This window comes from Rosa rugosa, chromosome 2 (assembly GCF_958449725.1).
Source record: "Rosa rugosa chromosome 2, drRosRugo1.1, whole genome shotgun sequence".
Taxonomy (NCBI): Eukaryota; Viridiplantae; Streptophyta; class Magnoliopsida; order Rosales; family Rosaceae; genus Rosa; species Rosa rugosa.
In genome coordinates, this window is record NC_084821.1 from 25542201 (window position 1) to 25554672 (window position 12472).

General features: G+C 38.5%; 2 protein-coding genes across 2 annotated transcripts; one reads left to right on the forward strand and one right to left on the reverse strand.

Moving 5' to 3' along the window:
- The first annotated feature begins 2427 nt into the window (after window positions 1–2427).
- On the forward strand, window positions 2428–4360 carry LOC133731765 (two-pore potassium channel 1-like). The gene is made up of 3 exons (XM_062159172.1): window positions 2428–2570; window positions 2953–3881; window positions 4021–4360. The coding sequence occupies exons 2-3, from the start codon at window positions 2980–2982 to the stop codon at window positions 4169–4171; spliced, it is 1053 nt and encodes a 350-aa protein (XP_062015156.1). The 5' UTR covers window positions 2428–2570; window positions 2953–2979; the 3' UTR covers window positions 4172–4360.
- Window positions 4361–7177: 2817 nt separating this feature from the next.
- Window positions 7178–7731, reverse strand: LOC133732604 (uncharacterized). Its single transcript, XM_062160190.1, has one exon. The coding sequence runs from the start codon at window positions 7585–7587 to the stop codon at window positions 7291–7293; it is 297 nt and encodes a 98-aa protein (XP_062016174.1). The 5' UTR covers window positions 7588–7731; the 3' UTR covers window positions 7178–7290.
- Window positions 7732–12472: the final 4741 nt, after the last annotated feature.

Genomic DNA, 12472 nt, shown 5'->3' on the forward strand with positions numbered 1-12472 from the left:
TTTTCAAATAAAAATTCATCCGAAACACTTCCGCTCCGTCCACGAGCCACGAAACCTTCCAACAACCACTAATTAAATTCCGGAAAATCCTCAGAAAATAAATACGAATTTCTGGGGCATCACACAGAGATCCTTCCTCTAACTCATACTCGGGGGACTATCATGGTCTTGCCATAGTCTCGCTAGTATGACAAGTAGTTACTTTGATACCGGAGCTTCATTCTTAGCCTCACCGGTATCGTTGAACATAATCTAAGTCCGAATTCTCGTTTTACTAACTACGTAACTTGGGGGACTCGGCGAGTAATAACACTCTCGATCCTAACACATATGCATCATATGCATACAACATATACATATCATTATGTATGTGTCATCGTGTTCATCACACATCTATGCATCATATGCACTTCGTTATACTATCATAACCATACATTTCCAACTTATACGTTGTATGTCAACGCTACATATATAATACGTGCATACACACAATGTGTAACATGCATCTCATATAAACATTCATGCACCTCGATGCATTTGACTCAAATGTCACTTAGATTGCCCTAGCGCATTCAATATGCTCTTTGTACACTCTTCTTATTTGCAGGTACTAGCTAGATGATAGGCCCCGTGGCACCAACCTGTCATGGAAACTTCGTAAGACCCGGAAGAGTCCCTTCTTGCTCACGGAGTTGGGGGACTAGTATGGGTATGGCGTTCAACAAGGTCATCACTCATACTTGGCGGCATCATATTTAAACTCCCCAACCAAGAAGCGCCTCTTACTCGGGGACTTGGGGAACTTGTACATACCGCCTATATCACATACCGCCAAGCATAAGCAACGACCTCGTACGGGGCCCACAAGCCATGGAGGGGCCAACCACGACATGCATTCGGTAGTCCGACACCCGAGCTACCTCGCTATGGTGGAGGTCGGCCGGTACCTCGTAGGGAGGCCACCCTCCCATGATCTTCAAGAGGCTTCAAGAGAAACAATATATGTATTATTGTCCCACATCGAGAATATGTAAATGGAAGGGGACTCCTTTAGCTATAAAAGGTAGTCCACCCCTTCTTAGAGAGGATGGATCCATGATCCTCTCACTTGTATCACTACAAAGGTCACTTGGCCTCACTCATAGTAGAAATATCTAAGTGGACGTAGCCTTGCCTCAAGGGCAAGGTGAACCACTATACATGCTTGTGTCCCTCTCTCTCTCTCTCTCTCTCCCCATCATGATCCACACTTAGTTCCCGTTCCGTATTCTTCAACAGAAACAGAAGTCTTGGCTGAGGTAATCGTCTTACATTAGACAACATGACCAAACTGTTAGATCAAAAGTGGACTCATCACAAGTTATCCTAGAATAACTAGGAAACCATCAAAACATTAAATCGGATACAACATGGATTTGGAAAAGAATCAACCTAGATATCTAATGTGATAGTGTATTTAACATTGGATTAGGAATCCATTAATTGGACTACAAGAAAGTCCTAAACTGTGATGCATTAGGAATCTAAGATACAAGTCTTGTTCTTCAAGGAAAACCTTTATGGGAGGATTCTTAAGACTAGTACTTGTATAAATAAAAGGCTAGGGTCCCTGTTATCACCACAGTTTTACAAGTATTGTGTTCTGCCCATTCAGAAGCTTAAGTTGGTGAATAGTAGAAGATCTCAACCTCGTCTTCATCCTTGTTTCTGCAGCTGCTACAATGGCTTCAACTTTTGATGTCAATGGTATGTTTGATCTCCTCTAGTTATTCTTGAACAAATATAATAGTGTGAGCTTGTTTGTAATTTAGTTTTACACAAACGTTAAGTAGTTGGGCGATTCGGTTGAAGCTCAAGCTCTCAATTTTGGTTGCTACTCCACCGAGTATTTGTTTCAGTAAATTGTATTTAAGGTGGTCAGCGGATTCGGCCGAAATTTGCAGCTTGGTTGGCTCGGCCAACTCTTCAAAGGAGTAAGCCTGGGCTGAGTCTCGGGCCGAATTTCCGGAATTGGATTACTCAACCGTATTTTATTTAAGTAATTCAGCTTGATCAACTTCTCGGTCGAATGATTGGACTATTTTAAGAGACTCGACTCAAATCTCATAACCACTCAGCTCGAGAGCCGAGGCTCATGAGACTGGAGGGAGCAATGTTTGGACCTGATTTTATCAAACTCCCATGTGTGTTGACTTGAGGGTTGGTCAGAGAGGCATTGAGTTGTTCAACTAGAATAAAGGTAGTGTTCGGCTATTCGACCGAGGTTAGAAGTTTTTGAGATGAATGTGTGCAAGATATTTTTGTTGACGAATACAGCTTTTTTTTTTTTTTTTGGTACAAACTAATAAAGTTAAGTGTGTCGGTTGATTAAATTTAGGTATTTTCGTTCATGTAGTTGGTTGCAACTTGCAAGGCTTCATCCGACACGTGGCACACGGATCACACTCTGCCACAAAAACTTCTGCGGTGGTATGGGAACGCGTTATATCATAAACTTGGACCTTTGGACTCAAGTGAACTGACAGACAGAGAAAAGAATGTACACGCGGGCCAATCTGATTTAGAAAAAGGTGAGAGCTTTGTTCATGCATGTGTTTCATTTTCATTCTGTTCTTGCTAATTGCTTTACATTTAGTTGGTACTGGTATACATGTTGTTTTGATCCTGTTCTGTTCATCTGTGTAAACATAAATTCCTAGGAAAGTTGGATTAGTTAGAACAAAGATAAATATTGCATTTTCCTTTCAACAAGATCATTGCAATCGGACTCTGATGCCTTCTTGATTTGAGTTTCGAACCATGATGCCTTCTTGATTTGAGTTTCGACCAATGCTCATAAACTGATTTGTATGCTTGCTGGTAGTGGGAAATAGTTGATTCAAGATTGAAACTCAAAGCTGAACTAGCTAGTGTGTGATTTGAGGTACATTTTGTGACATCTTGGCTATGCAGGGGTCTATAATTTGCTGAGTCTTCATTATGGATAGCAATAGAATGAGACCATCATCGCGTCCAGGTCTAAGAGATCCTTCAGCTCAAACAAATGCAAGGAATGGTCACGGTCCAAAGAGTAGAATATATCGTCGTACTAGAAGTGCCCCTCTTGCTAATTACGGACCCGTAGAGGCAAAATGCGTTGCCGCAGTTCAACAACGTTCTCAATCCATTATGCACTTGAGTTTTGTTAAAGTAGCTATATTCTTGACTGTCTACTTAGGAGTGGGAACTATGTGCTTCTACTTCGTCAGGCACCAGCTCGAGGGAGACAAGACAAAAGCAGTTCTTGATGCTGTTTATTTCTGTGTTGTGACCATGACCACTCTCGGATACGGAGACCTAGTGCCCAACAGCACACTAGCGAAACTACTGGCTTGTGCTTTTGTGTTTACAGGAATGGCTCTTGTCGCATTGATCTTGAGCAAAGCAGCAGACTATTTGGTAGAGAGGCAAGAAATGTTGCTTACCAAAGCCCTGCATGGGCATCAGAAGTTTGGTCCAATTGAAGTCCATAAAGAAGTCGAGCCTAAGAGTGTGAGGAACAAATGTGTTACGGTCTTTATCCTTCTTTTGGTTCTTATGGCTTCTGGCACGATCTTCCTTGCTAAAGTTGAGAAATTCGACCTTGTGGATGCATTTTATTGCGTTTGTTGCACCATCACAAGCCTGGGGTATGGAGATAAGAGCTTCTCAACTGAAGCCGGGCGTGTTTTTGCAGTGTTCTGGATATTGGCAAGTACCACCTGTTTGGCTCAGTTTTTCCTCTACATTGCTGAGCTAAACACCCAGCATAGACAAAAGGCATTGATTAACTTGGTTCTTACTCGTCAAGTTACCAAAGTTGATTTGGAGGCAGCTGATCTTGATGACGATGGGGTTGTTGGGTAGGTTAAAGTGTCTTCCCAAACTCTTTTTTGGATTATTAATTGGCATTTGCTGATAATTTCTTAACAAGGCTTCTATATATATGGTTGGATATATAACATATAACTGATTGTTTTTGTCCTCCTTCCTTCTTCATAGGGCTGCTGAGTTTGTCATATATAAACTCAAAGAGATGGGAAAGATCAACCAAGAAGATGTCAGACTTGTAATGAAGGAGTTTGAAGCTCTTGATGTCGACCAGTCTGGAACCTTGTCGATTAAAGATGTAACGCTTGCTCAATCATCTTAAACATCATGGTAACTCTGGCCTCTCGCTGCCATGCATGCTTCATTTTGTAGCCTATTGGAAGGAAATGCAGAATAATCTGAGCGGTTTCACGTAGGTTAATTTGTAATAGCTTCCTCTTCCTACTCCCTGGAAGTTCATAGATTTAGAGATGTAGACATATCTTATTCGCTTCAACCAGTTTCCCAACTATGATTGCTTCCCCTTGCATGATTTGAATCTACACAGAAGGGCAAACCAAAAGGCCTTCAGTATCTCTTCCTTCTGAGCAGTGGCGGAGCCGGGATTAGATTTCAAGTAGGGCACACAACATATCAAAACTCCATAATAAGGAGAAGAAAAAAAAAACGCATTTCACAAAATATCAAAACTTCATTAAAAAAAAAAACTCAAAATGATATCTTATAAATTGTCAAATGCAATTGGTCAATAACTATTTCAGACCAACAGAAAAAAGAACTTGGTTGTTTGTCTCAAACCCATGACCTTCATGTTGCTATCTCATCAGTCATCCACTGCACTAAACTAGCAGGTTCAATTAAAAGCAAACTAAACTATATATAACATTACTGGGCCCTAATGTGGTTCCGCCCCTGCTTCTGAAAACACAGTTAAACTTCCCGTAACCATTTCTCTGATCACTAATTCTTCATCTTTGTTACGTCTTCATTGTTTGTAACAACTTTTCTATTCTTAGTCTGACAATTATTGTCTACTATTAACTGACTTACTATCATGCTTGGAAATTTCAGTTCTGACGGAAAGTTTGATACTTAATATTTATAAAACTTTAAATATATTTAACTGGAATACTGATATCTAAAAACTCGTTTCGATATCGCTCCAATATCAGGGAGATTAAATTATAAAAATCCATCTCAAAATGTATCGTTGAGATTAAATTATAAAAATCCATCTCAAACTTTTAATAGTTTCGGAAAAATTTAAACCGTTGCTTTTGTACAATTTATGAATTCAAATTGTGGAATTATAATTACTGCCTAGACTTGAATGATTGGGTTGGACCATTGGACCATTTGATCATTACAGATTTCATTGGCCCTGGCTTCCCCGGGCACCATAGGACCTCCATTTAGCAAAAGGGACCAGCCTGATATCAAAATCAATGATTGAAAATGTAAATGTGATGTGGGCCCCAGATAACACCTATGCATAAATCATAGTGGAAAGGAAAGACTCTTAGGCAGCGTCCCATCACTGGCATCTCGATGCTGCCCGCCACTTAAAAAATTGCATCAGATGTCCCACACCATTTTCTGTTTTCTTTTTGGAACATACTTCTATATACGGAAATTCTACATTTCTACCACACTTTCTAGTGTTACAAAATGTTACATCTTGTCTCACAATTTGACCAAACCATTTCGAGGAGATTCTTAATATTTTGCTCATGTGGTAAAAAAATAAAAATTCATAGCAATACTCTCGGGCGGAGCATTTTTCGTCCAAATTTCATGTACATTTGATTTCCTATTTTGTAATAAGGATTTGAGGGATAAAGCCACACCAAGGCTCATAATGCAAAAGTTGGACATAACTGTCGAAACATGGATTTGTAGTGAGAATATTTTTTTTTAAATCCTCATTTAATCCAGTAATCATAAATTCATTATCTTTAATGTCAATGAGATTTAAACTTGTAATCCTAAAGTTGTCAACTCATAACCAACACTCTTACTGGCCAAAGTTTAAAATGCGATTTATAATATTACACAATGTTTATTTTTACATTAATTTTTTACTTTCAATTAATATGAAACTTTTGATGAACCCATTACACCCTGGAAAGGGTACTGTTTTTACCTAGGACCATGGTGGGTGTGAGTGTGAATGCATACTTGAAAATTGTTTCCATACATTTGTCTTGTAGACTTGAATTGGGAGCTAAAATTGGCCCCTACTTAATCTTCAATGGTACTAATAATACAAGATAAACATGTGGTCGGTGTCAATAGTGGTTTGGAATTATTTGGGAATCTTTGCACAGTAGTAAACAGACTTGGGCTTCTGTAGCACTACTGCAGGACTAGAAGTAAAAATCTTATTTCAAAGGACAAAAACAATATAATCAAAACAAAATCAACATTAAATAATGGCATGCGAGAGAGACCAAGTCACGAAGTACTTGGGTAACTGTGGAATCTCTAGACTCGATCTCGATCGAAACACCTAGCAAAGGCCAAGCTTAGAGATTGAGATGGCATTCTTTCTCTCACTTACTAGTATTCTCTTTTAATTTTCTTTGATTAGTTTGGACCACTCTCCTCATTGACTCATCTTTTTTTTTTTTTTATAAGAAAATAAACTACAAAGGAAAACCAGATGGAGCACTGGACACTCAGATATGAGAAGGCAACTGAATCAAACAGAATAAATATTTTGCTCTTGACCTAGAGTAGCTAATTTGTCCGTAACAAAATTAGTTTCTTCAAATATATGTCTGAACTAGATGAAAATGAAAAGTTGAGCTAAGGGCTTGACGTCTTGAACTAGCTGTTCAATCCCCCATTGACTCATCACTCCTAGCTAGTCTCTGCCACTAAATCAAAACATTCCTAAATGATATAATATAGATCAAAATTCTGACCAAAAATAAAAAACATAGATCAAGTTATTACCTTTCATAATGCAAAATGAACGGTAACTAGCAAATAATGGCAGTTTACAGTATTTTTGAGAAATTATCGTTAGCTCTAGAGCTCTAGAGCGATACTCTAGTTAGTATAAAATTTTGATGAAGATCAAGATCTCATATTCTTACTCTTAAGTTCCTCAATTTCATGACCGAACTTAACCTAATTTTATCGGATGTCCCCGAATGAACAACTTAACCTAATTCGAATCAAGGCATCGTTCATAATTTTATGGGTTATTTTAGAAAGCAACCCAACCCAACAATTTACAGTCTATTTTCTTGAGAATAACAACAACAAATAATAATAGCAATAGTAAAAAGAATTAACAAAAATAAAAATTAAGAAAAGGAGATCAAAATGAAAAGGACCCTATGCCATTAGCGATATTATTCTTCCCGGAGATCACAGTTCACAGGGATCGATGTTGAACAACACAAGTTAGAAATTACAGCTACAAAAATTACATTACATTTCAGAAGGGTAACTTTCCACGACGGTGTGGTCCGGTTGGCCGGCTACATAATCGAGGAGGCCTTCGCCGGCTTTGTCAGCTGCATGAGCATCGGTGCCCGGTAACGAGGTCTTCCCGAAGACGACGACGGCAAAGAGGAAGAGAGCAGTGGAGAGGAAGAGAGGCCAAAAGTAGGCCAGGATGGTTAGAAATCTTGGCGCAAAGAGGGCAAGGGAGTAAAGGGTGAGGCAGAAAATGAGTGCACCGAGAAAGTGGTACTTGAACTTGAGGAGCTTTTCTGGGATCTCCATGAGTAGAAGAGTATGAGAGTGAAGGTTTTTAGAGAGGGAGAGGGAGAGAGAGAGAGAGAGAGAGAGAGGACAGAGAGAAAGGGATCGAGCTAGGGAGGTTTATCTCTTTAATGTGAAGAGATTCTCTGAGGGGAAAAAGTCCGAAAAACGTTTTGTTTCCTGAGCTTTTTGTTTTGGAGTGTGTAAAAATTGTTATAAAAGTTTTTGCCATTTTCAAATTTGTGGTAATTACCTTGTAGTATATTTACCTAAATGCCCCACTACCACATTTTGGGTTTTCCATTGTTTTACGTTTTCTTTGGCAAAAAAGTCTATTGAAAAGTTATCTCTAGCAGCCGCACTCAAGGTTCTAAATCTCTGCGATATTTCCGATATCTCCTTTTTTCGACGGACCGATATATCTAGGGGGGTAAATATCTTATCTGTCACCGTTTCTGCGAAATTTCTCCGACATCGTCAAATATCCCCGATATATTAGATATTTGCGATATATCCCGATAAAGTGAAGAAATATCTGTAAAATTTGAGGTAAAAAAAAAAAAACTCAGTAATTCTCTAAATGAAAATCTGTGTGAAGAGAGATTTCCTAAAGGCAAATTTGAGTGAGGAGAAATCCCCTCAAGGTGAATCTAGGTGAGTAGAACTATTGTTAGATGAGATTATCCAAGATGTTGGACCAGAAAATGTTGTCCAAATTGTCACTGACAATGCATCAGCATTTAAAAAGGCCGGAAGGGAACTACAAAAAAAATATCCGCTGTTCTGGATCCCGTGTGCTGCCCACTGCATCGATTTGATATTTGAAGATATCGGGAGCAAGAGACTGTTTCCACTGTCGTCAAATGGGCTCAAAGTGTAACTAACTACATCTACAATCATGGTTAGGTACTGGCTAAAATGAGGAGCATCACGAAGGGAGATTTGATTCGACCGGGTAAAACTCGATTTGCGACAAATCACATTGCCATCGACAGTATTTTGAAGAAGAAATCTGATTTGAGAAAATTGTTTACAAGTAGCGCATGGAATGAGAATGCAGCGAGCAGGACCAGAGATGGCAAAAGGATAGAAAAAAGAGTCCTCGATGGGACATTTTGGGATGGCATGGAAGCAGTCCATAAAATTTATAAGCCATTGTATGAGATTCTTCGAATTGTTGACACAAAAATTCAGCCAACCATGCCCATATTATATGATATGTTTGAAAGAGTGAAACAACAAATATCACAGATGAGAGGAAAGAAATGGGTGCTTAAAATCATCAATGATCAATGGGATAACACATTAAGTCAACCATTGCATGCAGCAGGTATTATTTCTCTATCTCAAAATACGTTTGTATCTTGATAATTACTTAGTTAGATCTATATTATATAACTTTTTGGTTTCTTGTTTGTAGCACATTTCTTAAACCCAAATTTTCATTATCGACATGATGTTGGTTATAGCCCACGTTTCACAAACTCTCTGGCAACAGTTGTCGAACAATTTAACATAAATGGAGAAATTGCGGATACATTTGTGGATGAGGTAACTTCTTATTGATGACAACCTTAAAAAATTTTGGGATTAGAAATGACTAATTTTCAAATGGTTAATGCAGATTGTATGCTTTAGAGATGCAAAGGAATCAATTGGGTCAACCATAGCAAGAAAAACAAGAGAAACCAGAAATACAGGTTTGTGGTATATCCGTATATGTATACATTAAAACACACACATACACACACATATAATTTCTTTAATAGAAAATGTTGATCTATTATAGCAGTAACTCATTATAGTAGCTTTACAGCTAATTGGTGGACACAATGTGGGTATTCTGCACCAAACATGCAGAAAATTGCAATGCGTATTTTGGCACAAACGGCTTCTTCTTCTGCGTGTGAGAGAAATTAGAGTACATTTGCTATTATTCATACCAAGCAAAGGAACCGTTTGGCATATCACAAGTTGGAAAAGCTTGTATACTGCCACTACAACATGAAGCTGCGGCTGCGAGATAAACAGGCAAAAAATAATGTGGTCAATGAAAACAACTATATAGATCTACTTCATGTTGCAAGCAAGCCGCTTGATAATGGCATTGATCCACTTCATGATTGGATTATGCCTGCACACCTCGATGATGAAGCTGGAAGACCTCTTCCACAAGTTGTAGAAACTGCAACTAATGCTGGAATCAACGTAGAGAGAGTCTTATCTGAAGAAGTTGTTAAAAACCCAGAAGATAATTCAGATAGTGATGATGCGTGGGGTGGTACAGCAACTCCAGATAGTTCTGATGATGGTGGAGAGGGTGGAAGCGGAACAGGTGGTGGAGGTGAAAGATATGAATATGGACAATCTTCTGTGGATGGAGGATTCCAATTTACCTGTGAAGGTAATTTTGATCATGCCACCCAAGATGAAGACCACAGAGTGAGAACAGCTGGTCATGGTGCTCAAGAGAAGACCCGATATGGGAGGAGGACTAGAGGTGCAACTGATGATCAAAGTACCTCATCTGATGTTTCTTCAATTGCCTTAAGTTTTGACTCTATCAGTTTAGGCATAGAGCGCAGTGGGATCTCAAATGAATCTCATGAAGGCAACAATCAATTTGGTTATGATTCTTATGGATATAATCAATATGGAGAAGTATATGATCAGCCATCTAGTTGGGTTCATCCTTATTATCCCCTTATAGGGGAAACAGTCGGCAGCTCTAAAGAGATCTATAACTATCATGTTCATCACTACAATTCGCACTATGTGGGTCATATGTCTTGGTCTGATTATTGCATTTTCGTAGACCAGCGAGCGGCTTTTCAACCGCCTAGAGTCTCTTTTTGGATGTAGATGAAGTTGACATTCATATGTATTTATATGTAGTTCTAAATTTCTAATAAATTGACTTTTTTCAAAAATGATATTTTCGTACACTGTATCCCCGATATATCCGATATCTCCCTTTTTCAAAGTACCGATAGATATGAAAATACCGATATTTAAAACCTTGGCCGCACTGACAATACAAAGTAAATACTAACAGAGTTGATCGTCGTTCCACCATTTAAAATGACTTTCATAAATTAGATGTAAACGATCTTGAAAAATATTGTCAATACTAAACCTAAATCAATATTAAGTTTTGACCCAGACCCCAAAACTTGTCCCAAACACAAACTCGACCTACAAACTCTGAGGGTTTGTCACAAAATCACTATAAACCACCTAGAACTGCAAAAACTTCACAAAGATAGCCAGTACGGCAACCCCAAAACTACATGCTCACTTCAAGATCCGACTAGGATCCCAAAGCCTGTCCTAAATTTGTCAAACCCATATCAATATCTGAATTGAATCCTGAATTTGGATCCAAATACCAGTAGTAGCCCACCAGCCTAAACCGCAACCCCATCGGTCACAAAGCCATTACCACCACCATAGGCATATTTTAGTTAATGGTCGTATAGTAGATATACCAAGTTATCGATGCAAACTTAGAGATCCTAAAACTACAAAATTCGTGTCAAAATCGTGATGACATATTAGTACAACGACTCTGAAACTACCTGCGCTTCCAAGATCAAATGGGAGTGAGAGACACCAAAAACAGAAGAAAACATGAGCTTAGACTCCTTAGGTAGAAGAGAACAACGTCGACGTTCTCCCAGTTTTAGACTGAAACCAATATGAAGATGCTTTAGGCTAAAATCAAGAAGAAACTCGTAACGAAGAGTGAAGTTCAAAGCATCATCTACGATCTTTTACTCTCCCCTCAACATTATTTTGTTTTATTTTATTGTATTGATTAATTTCTTAGTAATCTTGTACTTTTCATTAAAAATCAGTTCAGTTCCTACACTTCTAATTTCATTACTAAAATCCACATATTTAATCATTTGATCAAATTTAGCTAGTCTTTAGTCAATCTATTAATTTGGCAGTTAAATCGTTGACGTTATCACGTGAATGAGAATAAGCTCATTTTTTGATGACCTAGCTAGCAATGAAGTGAAATGTCTAATCAATCTAAATGTTGATATGATCATGGTGTGACCCATGTTTTTTGACCTAGCATTCTCTAAATTGAGGAGTGGGTCTCAATACAACAATTTAAACAACTACACGTAGGAGTATATCTTGGACAAGGTGGCCTTGTTACGTGGACCCCCAATCAAAAGTCTCTGTAAACTTCATGTTGTACTGTTCTTAAATTTTGTCTGCGTAATACTGTAATTACCATTACTATTTAACAGTGTTCTAAAAGTTCCTTTGGACGGCCGTCTAGGCCCCACCTAGCTCTAGGCAGTGGTTTGTCTCCTTGATTAGTTTTGACGGCCTAGGTATGCTAGTTTTAATAAAATGTTCACAATATTTATTTTATTTTGTCCAGTACTTAAAAATGACTTTTTATTTATAATTGTATGCTTAACTTTTTATTATGTTTTTAATTGGGTCCTTGACTCAAAGCACAAAATTAGGTTAAAATTAATCCACTTACCCCAACAACAGATTTTTATTCCCACTAACCTAATTTAAAGTAAAATGTCAATTTTACCCTCAACTTAATTAATAAATTACAGCTACTGCCCTCTCTCATCTCTCTCTCATCCTGATCTCTTTCTCCCCTTCGCCCCGTCTCAAGATGCTTTCTCCACCGTCGATTAGCTTCTCCTGGCTCTCCAAGGCAGTCGGTTTCCTCGCCATCGCGCACTCCGAGGCCAGAAGCTCAATCTCCAATCTCGAGGTCACGATTTTGGATTATGCTCTTGCGACTTATTTGGATGATAGTGTGAAGAGTCCTGGACACACACACACACACACACACACACACACACACACATATATATATATGCAACTCTGTCTCCCCTGAGATCGAGCGACTCCGGCAGCGTCG